This window comes from Anser brachyrhynchus, assembly GCF_964034855.1.
Source record: "Anser brachyrhynchus genome assembly, contig: SCAFFOLD_424, whole genome shotgun sequence".
NCBI classification, from domain to species: domain Eukaryota; kingdom Metazoa; phylum Chordata; class Aves; order Anseriformes; family Anatidae; genus Anser; species Anser brachyrhynchus.
The window spans coordinates 29,709-52,341 of record NW_027663880.1 but is presented as its reverse complement, the minus strand read 5'-3'; the positions used below and the strand labels follow the sequence as shown (position 1 = coordinate 52,341).

General features: G+C 69.6%; 6 protein-coding genes across 10 annotated transcripts; 1 reads left to right on the top strand and 5 right to left on the bottom strand.

The window, feature by feature from the left end:
- Nucleotides 1-467: 467 nt before the first annotated feature.
- ECH1 (enoyl-CoA hydratase 1) lies at nt 468-3,707 on the bottom strand. Of its 2 annotated transcripts, XM_080608910.1 has the most exons (10): nt 3,559-3,707; nt 2,974-3,145; nt 2,795-2,883; nt 2,141-2,265; nt 1,971-2,019; nt 1,804-1,868; nt 1,308-1,378; nt 1,142-1,213; nt 886-1,036; nt 644-802 (listed from the first exon to the last, which is right to left on the bottom strand). In XM_080608910.1, the coding sequence occupies exons 1-10, from the start codon at nt 3,590-3,592 to the stop codon at nt 698-700; spliced, it is 933 nt and encodes a 310-aa protein (XP_080465036.1). In that variant the 5' UTR covers nt 3,593-3,707; the 3' UTR covers nt 644-697. The 2 variants fall into 2 exon arrangements, with proteins under 2 accessions (XP_080465035.1, XP_080465036.1); XM_080608909.1 differs by lacking the exon at nt 1,308-1,378 and having other exon boundaries at nt 468-802.
- A 483-nt stretch (nt 3,708-4,190) lies between these two features.
- Nucleotides 4,191-10,817, bottom strand: HNRNPL (heterogeneous nuclear ribonucleoprotein L). The gene is given in 14 exon segments (XM_080608908.1): nt 4,191-4,349; nt 4,788-4,883; nt 5,013-5,070; nt 5,189-5,390; nt 5,473-5,594; nt 5,683-5,963; nt 6,047-6,118; nt 8,527-8,599; nt 8,689-8,785; nt 8,962-9,047; nt 9,253-9,490; nt 9,618-9,736; nt 10,557-10,593; nt 10,595-10,817. Coding segments are annotated over 14 exon segments (1,731 nt in total). The 5' UTR covers nt 10,786-10,817; the 3' UTR covers nt 4,191-4,290.
- A 1,235-nt stretch (nt 10,818-12,052) lies between these two features.
- Nucleotides 12,053-14,974, bottom strand: SIRT2 (sirtuin 2; the record flags this gene model as incomplete). Its single annotated transcript, XM_080608891.1, is given in 15 exon segments — nt 12,053-12,265; nt 12,379-12,445; nt 12,726-12,736; nt 12,738-12,794; nt 12,878-12,929; nt 13,056-13,132; nt 13,236-13,291; nt 13,431-13,490; nt 13,591-13,720; nt 13,827-13,895; nt 13,996-14,052; nt 14,158-14,264; nt 14,492-14,650; nt 14,730-14,792; nt 14,885-14,974. Coding segments are annotated over 15 exon segments (1,194 nt in total). The 5' UTR covers nt 14,901-14,974.
- A 110-nt stretch (nt 14,975-15,084) lies between these two features.
- On the top strand, nt 15,085-17,560 carry NFKBIB (NFKB inhibitor beta). The gene is given in 7 exon segments (XM_080608902.1): nt 15,085-15,295; nt 15,297-15,425; nt 15,858-15,963; nt 16,063-16,282; nt 16,677-16,765; nt 16,863-17,132; nt 17,274-17,560. Coding segments are annotated over 7 exon segments (999 nt in total). The 5' UTR covers nt 15,085-15,158; the 3' UTR covers nt 17,322-17,560.
- A 48-nt stretch (nt 17,561-17,608) lies between these two features.
- On the bottom strand, nt 17,609-21,662 carry SARS2 (seryl-tRNA synthetase 2, mitochondrial). 3 transcript variants are annotated; one of them, XM_080608901.1, is made up of 16 exons: nt 21,626-21,662; nt 20,897-20,992; nt 20,243-20,272; nt 20,007-20,147; nt 19,854-19,908; nt 19,674-19,737; nt 19,456-19,561; nt 19,278-19,325; nt 19,087-19,195; nt 18,877-18,922; nt 18,698-18,785; nt 18,501-18,613; nt 18,315-18,408; nt 18,091-18,183; nt 17,929-17,994; nt 17,609-17,828 (listed from the first exon to the last, which is right to left on the bottom strand). In XM_080608901.1, the coding sequence occupies exons 1-16, from the start codon at nt 21,638-21,640 to the stop codon at nt 17,622-17,624; spliced, it is 1,371 nt and encodes a 456-aa protein (XP_080465027.1). In that variant the 5' UTR covers nt 21,641-21,662; the 3' UTR covers nt 17,609-17,621. The 3 variants fall into 3 exon arrangements, with proteins under 3 accessions (XP_080465027.1, XP_080465025.1, XP_080465026.1); XM_080608899.1 differs by having other exon boundaries at nt 21,410-21,655; XM_080608900.1 differs by lacking the exon at nt 20,243-20,272 and having other exon boundaries at nt 21,410-21,655.
- Nucleotides 21,663-21,748: 86 nt separating this feature from the next.
- On the bottom strand, nt 21,749-22,586 carry MRPS12 (mitochondrial ribosomal protein S12). 2 transcript variants are annotated; one of them, XM_080608904.1, is made up of 3 exons: nt 22,507-22,586; nt 22,308-22,382; nt 21,749-22,215 (listed from the first exon to the last, which is right to left on the bottom strand). In XM_080608904.1, exons 2-3 carry the CDS (start codon nt 22,354-22,356, stop codon nt 21,818-21,820), a joined length of 447 nt encoding a protein of 148 aa, XP_080465030.1. In that variant the 5' UTR covers nt 22,357-22,382; nt 22,507-22,586; the 3' UTR covers nt 21,749-21,817. The 2 variants fall into 2 exon arrangements, with proteins under 2 accessions (XP_080465030.1, XP_080465029.1); XM_080608903.1 differs by lacking the exon at nt 22,507-22,586 and having other exon boundaries at nt 22,308-22,500.
- Between the last annotated feature and the right edge of the window lie 47 nt (nt 22,587-22,633).

Genomic DNA, 22,633 nt, shown 5'->3' with positions numbered 1-22,633 from the left:
CCCCACTCCGCCCCGGTAAACACCGCCATGTCGCCACAAACCCACCCTTTGGACCCAATAAACGCCTTTCCCCTGAACACCTCCGTGTCATCACATACCTGCCCTTTGGGACCCTCTACAGCCCCTGTAGCCCCACAGACACCGCCCCATCACCAAGTACCCCCCCCCTTTGGGCCCCTATAAACCCTACTCGGGTCCCATATACACCTCTGGGCCATCATCTGTGCTCTGCTGGGACACAAAACCCAACAGGCAGCGCTGCACCCCGTTCAGCCACCCTTCGGGCCCCCATTAAGCCCTTTACACCCTCCATGGGATCCTAAACATACCTGTCCCCGTCTCCATAAACACCTCTGTGCCCCATACACCGCCTTTGGGACCCCATAAAGCCCGCTCTGTCCCCATAGACACCTCTGTGCCCCATACACCCCCTTTGGGACCCCATAAAGCCCGCTCTGTCCCCACAGACACCTCTGTGCCCCCTACACCTCCCATTTGGGACCCCCATAACCCCTCCCCGTGTCCCAGTGGGTAACTATGTCCCCGCACACCCCCTCTGCGTCCCCATACACCCCATGGGACCCCGCTGCAGCCCCGCCCGGGTGCCCTGGGGACCCCCTCGGGGCTAAGGAAGGACACGGGCGGGGGGCACAGCCGCGTTTATTGCGGAGGGGCCGTGCCGCCCCTACAGCCGCCCCTACAGCTTGGCGTAGGCGACGTCCTCGGGGCGCTTCTTCTCCATGGCCGCCTGCGCCGACTTGAGGATGTCGTCGGTCTGCAGCATGCTCATGTTCCAGGCGGCCTGGGCACGGCACGGGGTCAGGGGCGGTTACGGGGACGGGGATGGGGCCGGGGGGGGGCCGGGGGGCCGGGGCGGCGCCTCACCATGAAGCGGAGGCTGTCGGCGACGGGGTGGTCCCGCGAGTACACCAGGTTCACCTTGGTGCCCTGCACGGCCACCGGGCTCCGTGCCGCGATGGCGGCCGCCAGCTCCAGGGCGCCCCGCAGCAGCGCCGCCTTGTCCGGGAAGACGCGGCTGCGGGGGAAACGGGGCTGTCAGCGGGGCCGGGGCCGGCACGGGGACCCCCACCCCACCCCGCCGTGTCCCCAGGATGCCCCCCCCCCCGGGGCCGCTCCTCACCTCACCAGGCCGCAGCTCCGCGCCTCGGGGGCCATCATCTTGCGCGCGGTGAAGGCCAGCTCGTTGACGAGGCTGCAGGGGGACACGGAGGGGGGGGGGTAATGTGGGGTGTCCCCCCCCTCCCCCGCCCCCCCCCCCCAAGGTCCCCACCGCGGTGTCCCCCCACCTCTGGCTGCCCACGATCTTCGGGAGGCGCTGCAGGGTGCCCACGTCAGCCGCCAGCCCGATGTCCACCTCCTGCGGGGACAGGGAGGCGCGTGGGGACACGGGGACATGGGGGGGGGCCGGGGGGGCTGGCTTGGGGACACCTGGGGTGGCATGGGGACATGTGGGACATGTTGGGGACACAGGGCCCACGCAGGAGCACGTGGCGCTGCTGAAGCCCCCCCCCCCCCCCCCCCAGGCCGATGGGGACATCCCAGGAGCTGTGTCCCCCAGGGCCGCTTGGACACCCCAGGGCCTGGGGACACCCCGGGGGACACGGGGACATCCCAGGAGACACCAAGAGGAGCAGCCCCCGAAGGGCTCCAGGGACGTGGCGGGGACGTTTAAGGGCCACCAGGGCTGGCTGAAGGTCCCCGGGGCCACCTGGGGGGTCCCTGGGGCCACCTGGGGGGGGCGGGGGGTCCCCAGGGCCACCCGAGGGCCCCCCCCACACCCACCTTCACCTGGAACCAGGCGTCTTCGGTGCAGTAGCGGATGTCGCAGGCGGAGATGAGGTCGACGCCTGCCAAAAAAAGACCTCGGGGTCCACGGGGGGTCCCCCCCCCACCCCCCATGTCCCACCCGTGCCCCCCCCCCCACACCCACCCCCCATGTTCCCCCTCACCTCCGCCGATGCAGGCACCGTGCACGGCAGCAATCACCGGCTTGGGGCACTGCAGGAGAGACGGGGGGAATTAGGGGAAGGGGGGGGAATTAGGGGAAGGGGGGGGGGGATTAGGGGCCGGGGGGGAGGTGTTAGGGGCCTGGGGGGGGGGGGCATCCTTTTGCTCCCACCTTCTCCAGCACCGAGAAGCTCTCCTGGTACTGGCGGATCTTCTGCTGCAGCTGCCAGGCTTTGCGCGCCGTGTCCTCGCCCCCCACCATCAGGAACTCGCTGCCCATCTCCACCAGGTCAATCCCTGGGGTCGCCCCCCCCCCCCCCGAGGGGTTCAGGGGCGCCCGGACCCCTCCCCGAGCCCCCCAGGTCCCCCTCTTCCTCTCCCCCCCCCCCCCAGCTGGGCTCAAGCTCAGCCCCGCTGCTGAGATCCCCTAAAAGGAGACAAAACAGCCCCGAAACCCCGCGGGACGGGTCCTGGAGACTGGGGGGGGGCACTCGGGGGGGGGGGGCACCCAGTGAAGGGGGGGGATCCCCAATAAAGCAGGGGGATCCCCAATAAAGGGGGGCACCCAATGAAGAGGGGGGTACCCAGTCAAGGGGGGGGGGCACCCAATGAATGGGGGGCACCCAACGAAAGGAGGGGGGTAGCTAGTGAAGGGGGGGCACCCAACGAAGTGGGGGGGCGCCCAACGAAGTGGAGGAAGCCAGTGAAGGAGGGGGAGACCCAATGAATGGGGGAGGCACCCAATGGAGGGGGGGGGCACCCAATGAGAAAAGTGGGTGTCTGGTGAAGGGGGGGGGCACCCAATGTCGAGGGGGGGGGCACCCACCTGCCGTGAAGATCTTCCCGGCCCCCGAGATGACGACGGCGCGGCAGGCGGGGTCCTGCGCGATGTCCTGGAAGCACTCCACCATCTCCCTGGGGGGGGGGAGAACACGGCGCTGGGGGGGGGGGGAAATCCCCGGGGTGTGGGGGGGGGCAGATAAACCCCCGGGGGGGAGTCCTTACCTCCAGAAGGCGGCGTTCATGGCGTTGCGCTTGTCGGGGCGGTGCAGCTCCACGTGCACGACGTGCTCGCGCTCGGGGGTCACCCGCAGGGTCTCAAAGGTGCGGTCCCGGGGGGGCGGCGGCGGTGCCCCCCCCGCCTGCGACGCCATCGGCCGGGCCAGCAGGCGGAGAGCTGGGGGGGGGGGGGGGGGGAGGTTACGGGGGGGGCACGGGGCAGTGGGACTGGGGGCGGGCTGGGGGGGGACTGGGGAGCAATGGGAAAGGGTTGGGGGACAGTGGGAGGGGGCTGGGGGGCACTGGGATGGGATTGGGGGAACTGGGGGGCACTGGGATGGGACTGGAGGCGCTGGGGAAGGACTGGGGGGAACTGGGGAGGTCCTGGGGGGGGGTCATGGGGAGGGCACAGGGGGTCCCTGGGGAGGAGATCACGGGGGGGCCCTGGGGGGGCCTGGGGGATCCCAGGGGGGTCCCGGGGGGGTCTGGGGGGCTCCTGGCCGGGTCAGGGGCTTCAGGGAAGGCACAAGGGGGGGTCCCTGGGCAAGGGGCTGGGGGTCCCGAGGGGGGGTCCCGCCGCCCCCCACTCACGTCCCCCCCGCAGCCCCGCAGCCAGCCCCGCCATCAGCCGCCGCCGAGTCCTCCAGGCCCCGAGGTCAGCGAGTGGGCGGGCCAGAGCGCCGCCCCCTCCCGCCCCCCGGCCTGGCGGAAGCGCCGCCCGGCGGACCGGAAGCGGCTTCACTCCTCCTCCCCCCAGCCCGGAAGCGCCGCATTTTCCCCGTTCCTCCCCCCCCCCCCCCCACCAGCCCGGTGCCCCCACGGCGCTGGGGGGGGGGGGGGGGCACCGGGAGCCGCCCCCACCCCCGGGGCTCCCCCTCGGTCCCCCCCCAGCCCCGTACCCCAAAGGCCGCAGCGCTGGGGTGCCTCCAAACCCCCTCCCCCCCCACCCCGGGCACCCCAAACCTCCCCCCCCAAGTGCCCTCAAACCTCCCCCCCCCAGGGGTCCCCCCCAACGGGGGGGGGCCCTGCCCACAACCCCCCCCCAGCCCCCACGGTGGCGGCAGCGACGTTTTCCAAACGTTTATTGAAAGGCGCCGCGGGCCCCGGCGGCGGGGGAGGGGGGGGGTGGCAGGGGGGGGCACACGCACAGTCGTCCTTAAAAATGGGGGGGTGAAAATGGGGGGGGGGGGAGAAAAAAAGGGGGGGGGGGGACCGCCGCGGGTGGCCTCTGCTCCACTTGGCTTTATTTTTTTTAAAAAAAAAAAAAAAAAAAGGAAAATGAACCAAACCGACGAGGGCGGGGGGGCCCCGCGGGGGGGCCGCTTAGGAGGCGTGCTGAGCCGTGGAGAAGCAGAGCTTGAGCGTGTAGGGGTACGGCCCGTCTGCGGGGAGACAGAGGGTTAACAGTGAGGGGGGGGAACGGGGGGGGGCCGGGGGGGGTGGGGGTAAATGGGGGGAACCGGGGGTGGTTGGGGGTAAACTGGGGGGAAAGGGGGGGGCTTCGGGGTGGTTTGGCTTAAATAAAGGTGAAGTTGGGGGGCTTGGGGGCGGTTCGGGTTAAACAGAGGGGAATTTGGGGGGTGGGGGGGTTGGGGTTAAATAAAGGGGAAAGTGGAGGTGGTTTGGCGTAACTAGGTATTAGCAAAGCTGAACTGGGGGAATTTGGGGGTGTTTTGGGTTAAATAACGGTGAATTTGGGATTGGTTCAGCTTAACTAGATGTTAGCAAAGGCGAATCGGGGGAATTTGGGGGTGTTTGGGGTTCAATAAAGGTGAATTTGGGGTTGTTTTGGCCTCTTTAGCCCCCCCGCGGCCACTTACTGGGGTTCTTCATCTGGTAGTGGTTGAGGAAGCCGAGGGTCTCGAGCGCGTCGCTCTTGGACTCCCACTCGAGCAGCCCCGAGGAGCTGCGCTCGCCTGCGGACGAGTGCCCCTTCCTCAGCCCGGCGGCTGCGGGCGGCCGTGCCGCCCCCGTCCCGGCCCCCCCGGGACCCCCGCCGGGGCAGGGAGCACCCGCGCGGCCGCTCCCTGCCCTCCCGCACTTACTCTTCCCCGAAAACACCTTGACGGAGGACGGCCGCTTGACGCCCAGCTCATCGCAGATCTGCCAACGCCGAAAACACATCAAAAACACGCGAACCGGGGCGGGGGGGAGTTTGGCCCCACGGGGCGCGAGGAGGAGGAGGAGGTGGGGGGCGGGGGGAGGAAGGCTGGCGGCGCACCTCGTAGAAGTTGTCCTCGGTCACCTCGAGGGGGGCGTTGAAGAAGTGCAGCACGTTGCTGGGGTGCTGGATCCTGTTCTTGGCCGCCTGCTCCGGGGTGGAGAAGCGGTTGTTGCGCGAGCCGCTGAAGTCCTTGTAGCTGCACGAGCCGTCCTCCAGCCCGTACGACTGCCCGGGCATGATGGCCTGCTGCTTGGACACGCTGCGGGGACAGGGGGGGGTCAGCACGGCCGCTGTGCCGCCCCCCGGCCCCCCCCGGGCCCCCCCCGGCCCCCGGGCCCCACCAGACGTTGAGCTTCTGCCCGAACATGAAGTTGTTGTTGAGGTGCGTGATGGCGCGGTCCACGGCATAGCCGTCCGCCATCTCCACCATGGCCGCGCCCGGCTTGCTCTTCATGAACTTCACCTAGGGAACACCCGAAATGAGCCATTTTCCGAGGGTTTTGCCCCAAAACGCCCTGCGGGGGGTTGGGGGGGCGCCCGGCCGCGCTCACCTTCTCCACGTTGCCGTAGAGGCAGAAGATGTTGAAGACGCGGTCGCAGTTCATCTTGGACTGGTCCAGGCCGTACACCATCAGCACGGGGCTGTCGGCGTGGGGGCCGTACTCGGGGGGGGGCGGCGGGGGGGGCGGGTGCCCGTACTGGGGGCCGTAGCGGCTGGGCCCCCGGCGGTGCCCCCCCACGGGGGGCCCCATCCTCCTGCCTTCGTAGTGGGGCGGGGGGGGGCCGTAGCCCTCGTCGTGGTAGTGCCCGTGGTAGCCGCCGTGGGGGCCTCCTGGGGGGGGGGGGCACGGTTGAGAGGGTTGGGACCCCCGCTGGCACCCCCGTGCCCCCCCCCCCCGTCACCCCGTGCCCTACCGTACTCCGCCGGGTGGTCCCCGAGGAGGGGGGGCTGCCGCTGCCGCTTGCTGGGGTTGCCGCCGGGCTCGCCTGCGGGGGGGAAGCAGAGGGGGGGGCACAAGCGTCACGGGGAGGGGGGGGGACGCAGCTCCGGGGTCCCCCCCTCCGAGTCCCTGACGCCCTGGCCCCGGAGGCTTTCTGAGGGGGAGGGGGGGGGGGGTCCCAGGCGGCTCCTGGAGGCGTTTTGTTCCCCCTCCCCCCCAGGAGCGGAGGGCCTGAGCCCTCTCCCTGCTCCCCCCCACCCCGCTGCTGCCCCCCCCCCCCCCAAATTTCCCTCCCGTGTCCCCGTCCCCCCCCCCCCCCAAATCGCCCGCGGGGACCGGGACGGGGCTGCCCGCAGCGCCCCCCGCTGCGCGCCCCCAGCTCCGGGCCGCCGCCGGTTTCTTTTAACGACCATTAAAAAAAACAAACAACAAAAACTAAAACCAAATAAATTAACGTACAGGAAGAAATTAAAACAAAGTGGCAAGACATCCACCCCCCCGCCCCGACAAAGGGGAGAGGGGGGGGCGAGACCGGTACAGGCAGCAAAGCCCCAGCGGGACTCGGTGAGAGGAGCCGCCAGCCGCGGCCGGGACGCGCTCAGGTCGCTCTTCTCTTCCCTTCGCCTGCTCCGAGGCCGGTGCCAGCCCCACAAGGACGGAAAAGGGCTACTTACAGCGGGGGGGGCGGGCGGGCCCCGCGCCGGGGAAAAACGCGCTCTTTCTCTTACCATTGGACGCGTCAAGAGTGAGTTAGCACAGTTGTGAAAGATGGCGGCCCATCAAACATACACTGCGACCCTGCATCACATGGTTTCAGAGTCACAAACACAGGTCAAAGGCACGGAACCGCTACAATTCGCTTAAAAAAAACAGCAAAGTCTCTTAAAAAAAAAAAAAAGCAAAGTCTCTAAAAAAATAATAAAAAAAAGCAGTCTTTAAAAAAAAAAACTAAAGTCTCTTTGAAAAGGCTAAGCTCTTTTAAAAGCCTCAACTCCTTAAAAGAACCTACCATCGTTAAGAGAGGCTCGAGTCCTTAAAAAAAACAAAAACAGCCTGACATCTTTAAAAAAAAAAGCCTGACATCCTCAAAGCAAAGTCAAATCCTTTAGACCAAAGGAGAATCCTTCAAAAAGCAAAAGCCTCTCGCGAGGCAAGGTCTCACGGCTGCTCGGCCCTCAGGTACCTCAGGTACCGGCCGAGGGGGTGGTGAGGGGGAGTGTTCCTCCGTGTGGTGTGCGGTGTCGGTGTCGGGGCGCTGCTCGCGGTGTGCGTGTCTCCTCTGTGAGCGCGCGCGTGCGGCGCGCGCGGCCCAGCTACGGCCTGCCGGGGCTCTGTGTGCCCCGGGGCTCGCTTTGGGTTTTGCTTTTCCTCCGCTCGGCGGCGCTGGCAGCGGCGGCAGGTGAGGCCCGCGGGAGGAAGCCGAGCGAGCAAAGGAGCTGCCCTCCCCCAGCAACCCGCGCTGAGCGCCATCCTAAGTCTTGGAGGGCCTCGGATCTACTCCGTTCTCCGATAAAGGCGCCGCCGGCCGTGTGCTGAGGACCCTCTGGGCCGTGTTTCCTAGGCGTGTGTACCTTCTCGGGCTCGGTGTGCCTTGGTTTAAGTAAGAGGAGTGTCTGCTGGGGCACGCGGCGCCTCTTTCTCTGTGCTGCAGATAGTCCTTGGGCCGCGGGGCCGTGTCCTTGCTGCACTGAGCTCTGGGTGCTGCTTGGCTCTGGATGCTGCGTGTTTTCTCCGAGTGAGGTTTTTTGTTTTTGTTTTTTGTTTGTTTGGTTTTGGTTATTTTTTTGGCTTTTCTACACTGTGTGGTGGTGTGAGCAGTGTGCAGAGGCAGGTCGGGGCTTCCGCCGTGGTACGATCCCCGTTTAAAAACGGGGGAGGGGGGGGACGTCCGGCCGTCCGGCGGGGAAGGCAGCGATTCCTCGGCGGGGACCGCGGCGACCCCCCCCCGCGCCCGCCGCCCCCGCTTCGAGGCCGACAGCCCCGGCTTTCAAACGGGACCGGGAGGGACCCCCCCGGGGGGGGGGTTCGGGCGGCGTTCACCCCGGTAAATCTCCCGGGAGCCGGCGCCTCCCCCCCGGTTTCGCCCACGCGCGGCCCCGCTGCGGTAAGTCCCGAGGCCGAGGCGCGCGGGGGGGGCTGCCTGCACCCCGCCTGAGACCCCCCCCCGACCAGAGACTCCTCAAAAATTAAAAAAAAAAGCCCCAGACCCACCCGCGCACAGGCTCCCCTCGCTCCAAGCGCCTTAACCCGAGCCTTCCCGACGGGCGACACGCGGGACGAGCCCCCGAGAGACCCCCCCCCCCCCCCCGGTGCTCGAAACGGGGATTTTTCCACCCAATTCGCCCCCCCCGAGCCCCTCGAGCACGGCTGGGGGCGCGGGGAGGGGGGGGCGGGCGGGCGGCATCGGGGTAACGGGAGCGCTGTGAGGGCTGCGCCCGAGCCGGCGGGGATTACCTTGGCCGCTCAGGTTGGGGTTGGTGTAGTCCCACGTGTCCTGGTCGTTCTTGAAGACGTTGAGGCGCGTGGGCTGCGGGGCGGACGGACAGATGGACAGCGGGGTCAGCACCGGCGGCGTGGCGCCGCGGGGGGGGGCGGGGACGGCGAGGGGGGGCTCACCTTGGCGTACTCGATCTTCAGCGTGCAGCACCCCGAGTAGATGTCGGCCCCGTTGAGGGACGCCTTGGCGCGCTGCGCGCTCTGCACCGAGTCGAACGTGCGCGGCGTTAAGGAATTGGGGACAAAAAGGTGTTTTATGGCCGTTTTCCCCGTCCGGGAGCGGGGCCGAGCGCGGGCAGGCCCCAAAGGGACGCCTCGCCGGGGGCGCAGCCGCCGAAATACCGCCCGGGGAGCGGCGGAGCCCGACGCGGACCCCCAGGCACTGAAGGATATTCCACCATGGCCTGCACGCCGTTCTTGCGGAAGATGACGATCCTCTGCACGGGGCCGCAGGGGTTGCAGATGGTGTAGAGCACGTCCTGCGGGAGGGGGGCACGGTGAGGGGGCCGCCTCCAGGACCCCCCAAATCGCCCCCAAGGGCAACGAGCCGCACAGCCACAGCGCCAAAAACGAGGGGGATCGGGTTCGAGGCCGCTCAGGACCCCCTCAGGACGCGTTCCCCGTGGTGTTGACGCACCCCAAACCTCCCCCAGCGCCCCCCCACCCCCCCAAGCCGCCACGCACCGTGGTGATGGAGTAGATGGGGTTGAGGATGGTGAAGAGCAGCACGTTGTTGACCCCCCGCGAGTCGTCGGCGTCGCCCGGGCGCGAGATCTTCTGGCTGGTGGAGTAGTTGACGAAGGCGGGGTGCCCGGCGATGTAGATCTGGTTGTCCGCCGCGTAGTTGACGGCGTTGCAGGCGCCCAGGATGTCCTCAAACTCCACCAGGGCCTGCCTCTTCTTGGGCATCACCACCACGTAGCTGCGGGACGGCAGGACGGGCTCGGGACGGGCTCAGGGGGGTGGCGGGGGGCCCCAATCCCTGCCCCCGGAGGAGGGGATTGGCTTTTCGGGGGCCCCAATCCCTGCCCCCCGGGGGTTTCGCTCACCTGATGGGGCCGAACTCCTGCAGGGCCTCCACCAGGTCGGCCTCCACCACGCCGTCGATCAGCCCGCGGATGTGCACCACGGGGGACGCCGGCGTCTTGTGGGGGTCGTCGTAGTTCTCCTGGGGGGGGGGCAGGGGGAGGTCAGAGCGCGGCGCCCAGGGGTGCTGAGCTCTTGGTCCCCCCCAGATCCCTGCAGCAGGCAGGGGGCAGCGACCCCACAAAGGGTCCTGCAGCCCCATGCGCACCCTCCCCTCGTCCTGGGGGTGCAGAGCGCCCCTCAGCTCCCAGCACCCCCGACCCCGGCCCCCAGGGCTGTGCCTCTTAGCCCCCTCCTCCTCTCCTTCCTCACCTCTTCCTCTTCCTTCCCCCTCCTCCTCTTCCTCCTCCCCCCTCCTCTTCTTCCTCACCTTCCTCCTCCTCCTCACCCCCCTCCTCTTCTTCCCCCGTCTCCTTCTCCTCTTCCTCTCCCCTTCATCCCCTCTTCTTCCTCACCCCATCTCCTCCTCTTCTTCCTTCCCTCTCCTCCTCTTCTTCCTTCCCCCTCCTCCTCTTCCCTCCTTCTTCCCTCCCCCACCTCTTCTTCCTTCCTCCATCTCCTCTTCATCCCCTCCTCTTCCTCCCCTCCTCTTCCTCCCTCCCCCTCCTGCTCTTCCTCCCCTTTCTCCCAACCTCCTCCTCTTCTTCTTCCTCCCCCCTCCCTTCTCCTCTCCCCCCTCCCCCTCCTCGTCTCCCTCCTGCTCTTCCTCCCTCCCCTCTCCTCCTCTTCCTCCCCCCTCCCCTATTCTTCCTCCCTCCCCCCTCCTCCTCTTCCTCCCCCCTCCCCTATTCTTCCTCCCTCCCCCCTCCCCCCCTCCCCCCGCTCTTCCACCTCCCTCCTCCTCCTCCTCTTCTTCCTCCCCCCTTTCTCCCATCCTCCTCTTCCCCCCCCCCCCCGCTCACCGCTCCGGCCGCCCCGGGCCCTCCGCCGCCCCCCCCCCGGCCCCCCCGGCCCGTGCGGCGGGGGCTCGGCGTTCTCCGTCTTCTGGCGCTTGGGGGCCCGCCCGCCCTCGCCGCCCCCGCCGTAGTAGCGGCCCGAGCCGCCGCCGCCGCCCGCCGCCATTTTGCCCATGTCGGCCCCGCGCCCGCCGCCCTCGGCGCTCTGCGGGCCCCGCCACCGCCGCCGCGACATGGCGCCTCGCTCCGCCGCGCCGCCTCCGCCCCGCCCCTATTGGGCGGCGCCGCCGCCACTCAGGCGGGGCCCGAGCCTCATTGGCCCGCTCGGCCTCCGGCCCGCCCACCGCCGCGATTGGGCTCGGCGGCGCTCCTGGCTGTCAGCGCGGGAGGCGCTTCTCATTGGCTGGGGCTCGCGTCCGTTCGCCCGCCCACCGAGCTGGTTGGCTGGGGAGGCTGTCCGTCTGGGCTGCGCCCCGCCCATCTTCACGGCCCTGCGCCGAGGCTCCGCCTTCTTCTTCCCGACTCGCTGAGTTCCCCAGAAGGCCTTTCGGCAGCGGGTCGCGAGGCTATTGGTCGAACGGAACGCCGATCAACATCCCTTAGCTCTGATTGGCTCCTGCTCTTGCCTCTCACGACCCCTTCGGGCTCTCCCTCGGGGACAACCCGAGGGCGCGCAAGGGGGCTCGAATCTTATTGGCCAAGCCAGCTGCCTATCAACCCCAACTCCAGCTCGGATTGGCCGCCACCCTCAGGCTTCACTTCTGATTGGCCGGGCCCCTCAGAGCTGGCCCTGCCCACCACCTTGGCTACGGCGGGACCCCTGTGGGGGGGGGGCAGAAGCCCTCAGAGCCCCCCCGGGGCCGGTTGGGGCCCCCCGTACCCTAAAAGTGCTGGAATCCTCCCCCAAAAGTGCTCGAATCCTCCCCAAAAAGTATTGGGACCCCCACAGAGGCCCCTGAGAGCCCCCCAAAAGTGCTGCCCCCCCCCCCCCGAGCCCATTGGGGCCCCCCAGAGCCCCCGAAAATTTCTGTGCCCCCCCCCCCAAGGGGTTTGGATCCCCCCCAGGGCCCCCCAAAATTGCTGGGACCCCCCCAAAAAAGTTCTGGGACCCCTCCAAGAGGCTGAGACCCCCCCCCAGAGCCCCCCAAAAGGGGCTGCCCCCCCATGAAAATTGCCCCGCCCCCCAAGTGGGGCCAGGACCCCCCAAAGGGCTGACTGAGGCCCCCCCAGAACCCCCAAAAGTACTGGAATCTCCCCCAAAGTGCTGGGACCCCCCCCTCCGACCCCCCCCCACCAATTGGGGCCCCCCCACAGCCCCCCAAAAGGGACTGGGACCCCCCAGGGCTGGGGCCCAGTACCCCCAGTGCCCCCCACCCCAACCCCCCTTCCCTAAATGCCCCCCCACAAACATGTCCCCCCCCCTCCCCCCCCCCCCCCCAAAAAAAAAACAAACCACAAACAACTGGGGCTGAAACGCGTCCCTTTACTGCCCCCACCCCTCCCTACGGCGGGGGGGCCCCGCTCCCCTCCTGGGGCTTGCTGGGCCCCCCCCCCCGCCCCTCCTCGTTGCCCCCCCCGGCCTTTTTGCCCCCCCCCCCGGCCTTTTTGCCCGCCCCCCCACCCTCGCCGTTGCCCCCCGGGGCCTTTTTGTCGCCCCCCCGGGCCTTGGCATCGATGGCGGCGTGCTCCTTCCTCACCAGCTCCTGCAGCTCCTCCTGCGGGGACGGGGTGTAAGTGACCCCCCCCCCGGATTGTGAGACCCCCCCGGACCCCCCCCCAGCCATGGGACCCCCCCCAAATCATGGGGGGGTGGGGTGGGGGGCCGTACCTTCCAGCCCAGCAGCTCCGCCAGCTCCAGGCAGCCTTGGTCGCAGTCCCCCAGCCAGGCCACGTCCCTGGGGGGGGGGGAGCGGGATTTTTTTTGGGGGGGGGGGCGGGAGGTTGATTGGGTAGCCCCCCTATTTGCGGGGGGGGGGCATAACCCCTCAGCACCCCCATAAGAAAAAAAAGAGAGCTCAGCTGCTTTTCTCCCCCCCAGCTGCTGTAAATGGGGGACTCCTGTTCCCCCCACCCCAATGTGCCCCCCCCAAACCTCCCGGACCGCCCCCCCCCGAGCCCCCTCTACCCCCCCCACCCCCTCTGCCCCCCCCCCCGACCCCCCCAGCCCCCCCCCACCTGTAGGCTTTTGTCCGAGTCGAAGTCCATCCCGCAGCCGAAACCCATCAGGGACATGAAGGGGTCGCTCTGGGGGTGGGGGGGGGAAGAGAGAAATAGCACGGGGGGGGCATTAACAATTGCCCCCCCCCCCCATTTACCCCCCCCCTCACCTGCCCCGTCTTCTCCTTGTTGATGAGGACCCGGGGGGTGCTGGCGGGGACCCTGCAGGGGGGCGAGAAAGGGGCAGGTGAGGGGGCAGAGGACACGGGGGGGGGCAATGACACAAGGGGGGGGGACACAACGACATGGGGGGGGGACACGACGCCCTGGGGGGGGGGGGCACACGACCTGCTGACGAGGGAGGCGAAGGGCTGGACCTGCAGCGAGGTGCCCATGATGAGGAGCAGGTCGACCTTCTGGAAGTCCTGGGGGGGGGGACAGGGGGATGTGGGGGTGAGGCCGTGGCCCCCCCCTCGTCCCGTGGCCCCCCCCCTCGTCCCGTGGCCCCCCCCCCCGCAAAGCACTCACCGACTGCAACAGCGTGAAGAAGCGCGAGGGGAGACTCTCGCCGAAAAACACGATGTCTGGGGAGGGGAACAACAACGAGGGGGGGCCGACGGATGTAGGAGGGAATAAAAACGGGGGGGGGGGCAACACTTGTGGTGCCCCCACACTTTAAAATTTTAAGGGGGGGGGGGCACTGGATCCCCGCCCCCCCCTCACCTGGCTTCACCACACTCTGGCACTTCTCGCACTTGGGGACGAGGGACGAGAGGATGCGCTCTGCGGCAGGGGGGGGCCGGCAGAGCTCAGGGTTTTTTTATTTTCTGGGGGGGGGGCAGCACTGGGAGCCCCCCCGCGCCCCCCCCCCGGCCGCCGTTACCCTTCATCCAGTGCAGGCCGTAGGGCTGGCGGCAGGAGGCCCGCGTGCAGTGGGAGGTGAAGAAGGTGCCGTGCGCCTCCACCAGCTCCTCGGGCTCCAGCCCCGCCACCCGCTCCAGGGTGTCGATGTTCTGGGGGCGAGGGGGGGGGGCGTTCGCACCGGGGGGGGCCTTAGAGCCAGGGGGGGCCTTGGAGACGGGGGAGGGGGGGGGGCAGGAAATGTTTTGGGGCGCACACCTGGGTGTAGCAGCGCAGCAGCAGCCCCTTCTCCTTCAGCAGGCGCATGAAGTAGTGGCATACGGTGGGCTGAGGGGGGGACAGGATTTAAGGGGGGGCACAGAATTTAGGGGGGGCATGGCGTGTGCCCCCCCCCCCCCCATTGTCCCCCCCAGGATCCTTTTCTTACCTTGAGCTGCCCTGGAAGCAGCTCCTTGGCCAGGGCAAAGAAAGGCTCCGGGTGTTCCTGGGGGAGAAGGGAGGGGAAAATGAAGCAAGGGGGGGGGGGGCAGGGCCCTGGGGGGGTGTCAGGACTCTGGGGGGGGGGCTCCCGAAGCCCCCCCCCGCACACCTTGAAGTAGGCGATGTCGAAGATGGCCTCGGGGTAGGGCAGCGCGTAGTGCGCCAGGTTGGCGTAGAGCCCGGTGCCGGGCGAGCGGAAATCGGGGATCCCGGCGGCTGCGGGGGGAGGACGGGGGGGCAACGTCAGCGACCCCCCCCGGCCCCGTTACCGCCCCCCCGGCCCCGTTAACCCCCCCCTTACCCCCTGTCCCCATTACCCCCCCCGTCCCCATTACTCCCCCGTTCCCCCCCTGTTACCGCCCCCCGGCCCCGTTACCCCCCCCGTTCCCCCCCCCGGCCCCGTTCCCCCCCCCGGCCCCGTTCCCCCCCCCGGCCCCGCTCACCCGTGGAGATGCCGGCGCCCACCATGCACACCACGCGGCGGCACCGCCCGCTCTGCACGAACCGGGCCACGCCGGGCAGCGACAGCTCGTCCAGCACCCGCTCCGCCGGCTCCGAGCCCAGGCCCAGCGTCCGCGCCAGGAGGCTCCGCAGCAGCTCCACTGCGGGGGGGGGGGCGCCGTTAAACCCCCCCCCGGTTCCCCCCCGCCCCCCCCCCCCGCCCCGGTTCCCGGCCCTTACTCTCGGCCTCCCCCGCAGCACCGCCCTCGGGCTCCGCCTCCTCGCCGGCCTCGGCACCGGGCGCTGGGGGGCAAAGGGGGAGGGGGCCGGGGGGGGGGTGTCAGGGGGCGCCGCCACCGGACCGCCCCCCGTCCCCCCCGCCAGGCCCCGGTTACCGTCCTCGGCCGACATGGGCAACTCCCGGCGTGCCCCGCGCCGCCACACCTCCCGGCGTGCCCCGCGCGGGGCCGCGCTGATTGGCTGAAACCCATCGGGAGTCCGGGCGGACTACACCTCCCGGCACCCCCCGCGCGGGGAAGCGCCGATTGGCCGAACCCGTCGGACTACAACTCCCGGCACCCCCCGCGCGCCGTTTTCCCCCCCCCTCCATTACCGGGGATTTCCCGGGACGGCGGCGCGGGCCCATGGCGGCCTGAGCGCGGCCCCGGCATGGCGGCCGCGGAGGCGGCGGCGCCGCCGCCAGCGGGCGATGGGGGAAAGCGGCCGGAGGGCGACGAGTGGTGCGACAGCGGCCTGGGCTCGCTGGGCGACGGGCAGCTGGCGCCGCTGCCCGCCAGCCCCGGCCCGCTCCCGGGGCCCGGCGGCCTGCCCGGGTCCCCCCCCCGGTAACGAGGAGGCCCCGGCGGCGGCGGCGGCCCCAGACCCCGAGGCCTGGCTGCGGCACGTGCTGAGCTTCGTCACCGAGGACGGCGACACGTGAGGGGGGGCGGAATGGGGGGGGGGGGGGGGGGGGGGGGCGGGGACCGGGGACGGTGGGGGGGGGGGCGGAGACCCGGACCGGGGACCAGGACCGGGGGGGGGGCGGGGCGGCGTCCCCTTGTTTTAGGGCCGGGGGCTCTCCCTGCCTTCTTTTAGGACCGGGGCGCCCCCCCCCCCGTTTTAGGACCGGGGCGCCCCCCCCCCCGTTTTAGGACCGGGGCGCCCCCCCCCCCCCCGTTTACGACCGGGGCGCCCCCCCTTGTAGGATCGGGGCGCCCCCCCTTGTAGGATCGGGGCACCACCCCTTGTAGGGCTGGGGTCCCCCCTTGTAGGATCAGGGCGCCCCCCTGTTTTAGGATCGGGCCGACCCCCCCCCATGTAGGACAGGGCCACTTCATGGCCGTGCTGACCCCCTCGCCCCTGTTGTAGGGCCCTGCACCTCGCCGTCATCCACGAGCACGAGGCCTTCCTGGACTCCATCCTGCAGCGCACCGAGGGCACGGCGTACCTGGACCTGCAGAACGACCTGGGGCAGGTAACGGGGCCGGGGGGGGGCGGACAGGTGTATACTGGGGGGGGGGGGGGTGTTAAATAAAGCTAAAAACTCCTTTTATTTGTGACCGCCCCCCCCCAGACCGCGCTGCACCTCGCCGTCATCCTGGGGCTGCCGGCCTTCGTGCGCAAGCTGCGGGCGGCAGGCGCGGGGCCGGGGGTGCAGGAGCGGGGGGGGCACACGGCGCTGCACCTGGCCTGCCGCGAGGGGCAGCCCGCCTGCGCCCGCCACCTCCTGGGGCCCCCCCACGCGCCCCCCGCCGCTGAGACGCGGGAGCAGCTGGAGAGCGTGAATTATGATGGTGGGGGGGGGGACGGGGGGGTGGTGGGAGGGGGCGTTGGGGGGTACGGGCAGGGTACGGGGGGGGGGAATGGGATGTGGAGGGGGAAACGGGGAAAATGGGATATGGGGGGGAGAAATGGGATCGGGGGGGAATGGGATATGGGGGGGGACATGGGATGGGATACGGGGGGAGATGAGATGGGGACAGGACTGGGGGGGACACGGGAGGGGGGCACAGGATCGGGGGGGGATGCAGGATATGGGACGTGGGGGGGATACAGAGGGACAAAACGGGGCTGGGGGCGTGGGGACACAGAGAACACACCGCAGGGCTATGGCACGGGGACATGAGGGGGGGGACACGCGATGCCGGGGGGGGCATCCCGGTGACGTCCCCGTGCCCCCCCCCCCAGGTTACACCCCCCTGCACGTCGCCGTCCTGCGCAAGGACGTGGAGCTGGTGCAGCTGCTGCTGCGCGCCGGCGCCGACCTCAACAAAGCGGTGAGCGCGGCCGCGCCGGGGGGGGGTGTGGGGGGGGGCACGATGCCATCCCTGACCCCCCCCCCGTGTGCGTGTGTGTTCCTCCCCAAAATAAAAGGAGCCGAGCTGTGGCCGCACCCCCCTGCACCTGGCGGTGGAGGCGCAGAGCCCCGAGCTGGCGGAGCTGCTGCTGCGGGCGGGGGCCGACCCGGCGGCGCGGGGGTACGGGGGGCGCACCCCCCTCTACAGCGCCCGGCACCGCCCCGACCCCCGCCTGCCCCAGCTGCTGCGCGCCTTCGGGGCCCCCGACCCCCCCGGCGACTCGGAGGACAGCGAGGACGACGACGAGGACGACGACGAGGACGACGACGGCGACGACAGCAGCGGCGTGAGTAGCCCCCCCCCCCCAAAATCGCATCCTCCGCCCCCCCCCCAAAAAAAACTGCCCACGTCCCCGGGGGGGGGGCACCCCCAGATTTTGCGGGAGGGGCTGAATGCCGTTGTGTGTGTCCCCCCCCCCCCCCCCCAGGAGGAATACGACGACATCGTCATCAACAGCGGCCGCTGCGTGGACTGAGGGCCCCCCCCAGACCTGCGGGGCCGCCCCCCCGGACCTGCAGCTGCCTTCCCCTATTTATCGGGGCCCCCCGAAGCCATGGGCTGGACTTTGGGGGGGCCCACACGCCCCCTCCTGCCCCTTCTCCCTGGCCGTAGCATAGAGGATTTCTATCAATCGTTGTAAAATAAAAAAGAAAAGGGGGGGGCAGCCCCCCTCCATGTGCCCCCCCCCACCCCCCAAATCCGGTTCCCACGAAACGCCTGTCGATGTTTTATTGCTGGGGGGAGCGGCGAAAGCGGCGTTTATTTGAGGGGCTCGTTAACATTCTGGGGAGGGGAGGGGCATCTGCGTGTCCCCCCGAGGCTCCTCCGCGCCCCCCCTGGCATGGGCCCCCCCCTCGGCCCCCCCTGGCCCCCCCCCGGGCTGGTTGGGGCCGATGTAGCGCAGCAGCGGGGCTGGGGGCTGCGTGAGCACGGCGCGGCCGATGAAGGGCTGCAGGGCGGGGGGCACGCGAACGCTGCCGTCCTGGGGGGGGGGGGGGGGGGCAAAGAGACAAGAGAAGCGTTAGCCCCCCCTCTGTGCGCCCCCCCACCTCGTGTCGTGTCGTCCCCCCCCCCCCACGCACCGGCTGCTGGTTGCACTCCAGGAGGGCGATGAGCATCCGCGACACGGCGCAGGCTGTGCCGTTCACCTGGGGGGGGCAAAGGATGGGGTGTGAAGGGATGGGGGGGCTTGAAAGAACCCTGGGGGGGGCTCACAAACCCCCTGGGGGGGGCTCAGCACCCACCGTGTGCGCGTGGCGCAGCCGCCCAGCCCCGTCGCTGTACATGATGTTGAGCCGCCGGCTTTGGTAGTCGGTGCAGTTGGAGGCGCTGGAGATCTAAAACGGGGGGGGGGACACTGTGGGGACCCCCAAATCCCACCCCCAGCACGCCCTGGGGGGGTAATTTGCCCCCCCCCGGGGTAATTTGCCCCCCCCCCCGGGGTAATTTGCCCCCTCCCTGCTCTCACCTCCCCGTACTTGCCCCGGCCGGGCATCCAGGCTTCGATGTCGAACTTGCGGTAGGCGGGGAGCCCCAGCTCCTGCGTGGGCATGTCGAGGACGCTGCGGGGAGCGGGACTGAAATATTGGGGGGGGGGGACACAGGGCAGGGCCCCCCCCCGCCCTCCTCTTCCTCCTTGCCCCCCCAGACTGACCGGTAGTGCAGCCCCAGCTCGGAGAAGATTTCCTTCTGCAGCGCCACGAATTCATCCAGCAGCTCCTCGCTCTCCGTCCCGCTCTCGGCTGCCGTCACCCCGAACATCTCCACCTGGGGGGGCAGCGTGGTCCCGAGCGCCCCCCCCACGGTGGTCCTGAGCCCCCCCCGGTGGTGCTGAGCCCCCCCCGCCCCTACCTTGGTGAACTGATGCACGCGGTAGAGCCCCCAGGGCTCCCGGCCCGTGTCGGTCTCAGCGCGGTAGCACGTGCTGGAGCAGACGACCCTGGGGGGGGGCAGGGGGGCAGGCAGTCAATAAAGCCCCCCCCCCCCCGGTGCTCCCCTGGCCCCACACAGCACCTCCACAGCCCCCGTACCTGATGGGCATGTCCTGCAGCCGCACTGCGTGGTCCATGAAGTACCCTGGGGGGAGAGACGGGGGAAAAGGGGGAGTTTGGCCCCGTTTTTCCCCGTTTTCATCCAGTTTTTCCCCGTTTTCCTCCCGTTTTTCCCCGTTTTTGTCCAGTTTTTCCCCGTTTTCCCCCCCGTTTTTCCCCGTTTCCCTCCCCTTTCGCCCCATTTCTCACCTGCGATCCCCACCTCGGAGGTGCCGGCCAGGCACAGGTCCTCAAAGCGCGCGGGGTCAATGGTGTAGACGGGCGAGGGGGTGGCGTTGAGCTGCATCCCGCACCCCTCCTGGGGGGGGGGGGAGGGACAGGGGTGTCACTTTGTGCTCGGGGGGGGCAGGACCCCAAACCCCCCTGGGGGGGGCACTTACAAAGACAGCGCCTCGCAGCAGGTCGGGGACCGTCATGGGCAGGAAGCCCTGGAGCAAGAGGAGCATTTGGGGGGAGGGATTTAAGGATTCTGGGGGGGGATTTAAGTATTTGGGGTAGGAATTTAGGATTTGGGGGGGTCACACACGTGTGTCCCCCCCCCGCCGATGGCGGCCGTACCTTGGGCAGCAGCTTGGCCAGGACGAAGCTCACCAGCGCGTGCTGCAGCAGCGCGCCCGCCCCGCACAGGTAGTAGGAGCGGTGCCCCGAGACGTGCGACAGGCGCCTGGCACGGGGACACGGCCGTCACCCCATGGGGGGGGGGGGCTGCCACCCCCGGGGGGGGTCCCCGTGCTGAATTGGGAGGGATGTGATAAAGGCGGGGGGGGGGAACTCACCGCTGGCGGATGATGTCCAGCGCCTCGCCCAGCTCCAGGTGTCCCCTCGGCTGGAAGTCAAAGACTGCGGGGACAGGAGGGAGCCTTCGTCACCCTGGGGACCCTCCTCTTCCTCCCTGCACCCCCCACCGTGGGTCCCCCCCCCAAAAAAAAGGTCCCCCCCCATGGGTCCCCCCCTACCTGGCTTCTCTCCCACCACCTCCATCACCCGGGCCTGGCTCTCGTCCCCGACGGGCTGGAAGGAGACGGGAGCAAGGGTGTTGGGGGGGGGGGGGCAGGGGGTTTTGGGGGCAAAAAGAGGGGGTTTTGGGAGTGCCCCCCCCCCCAGCTCACCGCCTCGGGGTGGGTGCGGTTGGGGAGCTGCAGCGCCTTGAGGTAGAAGCGCTCGTCCAGCGCCGCCTCCTCGGCCAGCAGCGCCTGCAGCTGCAGCCGTACCTGGCGCCCCTGCGCCCGCAGCGCCGCGTACTCGGGGACCTGGGGGGGGGGAACAGGGACGAGCGTCCTGTGCCCCCCCCCCCCCAGCTGGGTCCGGGGCACCGGGCGCCCCCCCCCCTGCCCCAGGGTCTTACCGTCTGCAGTGCGTCCTTGGCGTGGGAGGCCTGGGGGGGGAGAGAGGGTGAGGGATGGGGACATTTGGGGACGGCTTGGGGACATTTGGGGACATTTGGGGGCAGTTTGGGGGCAATTTGGGGACAATTTGGGGATGTTTAGGGACAGTTTGGGGACAGTTTGGGGACGTTTAGGGTCATTTGGGAACATCTGAGGATGTTTAGGGGCATTTGGGGACAATTTGGGGATGTCCAGGGACATCTGGGGATGTTTGGGGACAATCTGGGGACATCTGGGGACATTTTGGGATATTTAGGGACAATGTGAGGACATTTGGGGACATTTTGGGATATTTGGGGACAATTTGGGGACATTTGGGGACATTTTGGGATTTTGGGGGACAATTTGGGGACGTTTAGGGTCATTTGGGAACATCTGAGGACGTTTAGGGACATCTGGGGACGTTTGGGGACAATTTGGGGACATTTGGGGATGTTTTGGGATATTTAGGGATAATTGGGGGACATTTTGGGATATTTGGGGACAATCTGGGGACGTTTAGGGTCATTTGGGAACATCTGAGGATGTTTAGGGACATTTAGGGATGTTTGAGGACAATTTGGGGGTCATTTGGGGACAATTTCAGGAAGTCTGGGGACACCTGGGGCACTCACCACCAGCTCCCGCACGCCCCGGGCCACGTCGTCCTTCTGGGCCTCGAGGCGGGCGATGGCGGCGCGCACCTCGCCCAGGCGGGCCCAGGTCTGCAGCTGGGGGCGGGGCCTGCCCTCAGGCCACGCCCATGCCGCAAGCCCCGCCCCTAGAACGCTCCGGGCCCAGCCGGCTGCTCCCCGAGGCCCCGCCCCCCCCGGGGACACGCCCCCAGAAGCCCCGCCCTCTTTGGGACACCCCATTGGTCCCCCAGGCCCCGCCCACCCGAAGCCCCGCCCACCCGAAGCCCCGCCCACCTCCCGACGCCCCGCCCACCTCCCGACGCCCGCTCCCAGGCCCCGCCCACCCCCAGACCCCCACCCCACTCCCTCTGTCCCGCAGCCCCGTCAGGCCCCGCCCACCCCGAAGCCCCGCCCACCCCGAAGCCCCGCCCCGCTCCAGCTGCCCCGCAGCCCCAACAGGCCCCGCCCACCCCCCGAAGCCCCGCCCACCCCCCGAAGCCCCGCCCCGCTCACGATGTCCCGCAGGTCGCCCTCCCGCAGCGGGCCCCGCCTCCTCTCCAGCTCGCGGCCGCTCAGCGCCTCCACGTCCAGCCGCGGCCGCGCGCTCAGCCCCTCGCGCGCGTGCTCGTACAGCCGGCTCCGCCCGGCCACGCCCCCTGCCGCGCGCCGGCCACGCCCTCCCCCCCCCGCCGCCGCCGCCGCCACCCGCCGGGCCGCCGCCAGCAGCACCCTGGGCGCCGCCATCTTGGATCCGGCACCGGAAGCGGGCCCTCCACAAACCGGAAGGGGGCGGGGCTAGCCAGTATTTACGCCCCTCCCTCCCCTTACCCCCCTCACACGGCACGCAGCGCGTCCGGGCCGCTGGGCTTTAATGGCATAAAAACCGACCCCGTTATCCCCTCCGCTGTCTCTCGCTGCTGTTTACTTCTTCTTCTGGACGTGGGCGCAGTCGTACTTGCCCCTGACGATGGTCAGCTTGACCCCCGGCAGGTCCTGCGTGCGGCCTCCCTGCACTAGCACGACGTGGTGCTCCTGCAGGTTGTGGCCCTCGCCGGGGACGAAGCACACCACCTCCTTGCCGTTGCTCAGCCGCACCCGCGCGCACTTGCGGTTGGCCGAGTTGGGCTTCTTGGGCTTGCGGATGAGGGTTTTGATCACCACGCCCTTCAGCTGCGGCCGCCCGAAGGTGGGCCCCAGCTTGAAGGGGGGCGGCGCGGGCCGGCCCTTCCGGTGGATCTGGTTCAGGGTGGCCATGCCGGCGGCCTGCTGCAAGCCCGGGGCCGCTGGCTGCCTCCCAGCGGGGGGCAGCGCTCCGAGAGCTGCGGGGAGGAAAAGTGGGGGGGGAAGATGAGCGGCCGCGGGGCGGCTCGGGGAGCCCCGAGCAGCGCTGGGAGGGGACGGGGATACGCACCGGAGCCGCGCAGGGAGGCCGCGGCCCTCAGCAGAGCGCGGAGCGCCATCCTACGGGACCCGGCGCCGGCGGGGCCTGTGTGGGGGGGACACCCCGTTAACGCCACCCGCCGCCCTGCCCTCCCCCGGGCCCCCCCAACGCCGCTTCGGGGCCCGCGCTGGAGCGGCTCCTCCCGCACTTCACACCGCCGCCATTTTACCTCGCTCCTCCACCCCTCAGGCTCCCTCCGTCCCGCCTCTCCGCTCTCCGATTGGCCGGCGGGAGCGCCAATCTCCCGAAGCACTCTGCGATTGGCTGCGTCCTGCCCGACGTGCCGATGATTGGCA

Excerpts from the sequence above, each read along its gene's own strand:
- ECH1 (XM_080608909.1), bottom strand. The coding sequence starts at position 3,592 with ATGGCGGGGCTGGCTGCGGGGCTGCGGGGGGGAC. Across the intron at positions 2,884-2,973 it reads ATGAACGCCGCCTTCTGGAG|GGAGATGGTGGAGTGCTTCC; the intron begins GTAAGGACTCCC and ends CCCCCCCCCCAG. Across the intron at positions 2,266-2,794 it reads CGGGAAGATCTTCACGGCAG|GGATTGACCTGGTGGAGATG; the intron begins GTGGGTGCCCCC and ends GGGCGACCCCAG.
- SARS2 (XM_080608899.1), bottom strand. The coding sequence starts at position 21,640 with ATGGCGGCGCCCAGGGTGCTGCTGGCGGCGGCCCGGCGGGTGGCGGCG. Across the intron at positions 19,909-20,006 it reads ACCGCACCCACCCCGAGGCG|CCCGTCGGGGACGAGAGCCA; the intron begins GTGAGCTGGGGG and ends GTCTCCTTCCAG. Across the intron at positions 19,326-19,455 it reads TGGCCAAGCTGCTGCCCAAG|GGCTTCCTGCCCATGACGGT; the intron begins GTACGGCCGCCA and ends CTCTTGCTCCAG.
- MRPS12 (XM_080608904.1), bottom strand. The coding sequence starts at position 22,356 with ATGGCGCTCCGCGCTCTGCTGAGGGCCGCGGCCTCCCTGCGCGGCTCC. Across the intron at positions 22,216-22,307 it reads GGCCTCCCTGCGCGGCTCCG|CTCTCGGAGCGCTGCCCCCC; the intron begins GTGCGTATCCCC and ends TCCTCCCCGCAG.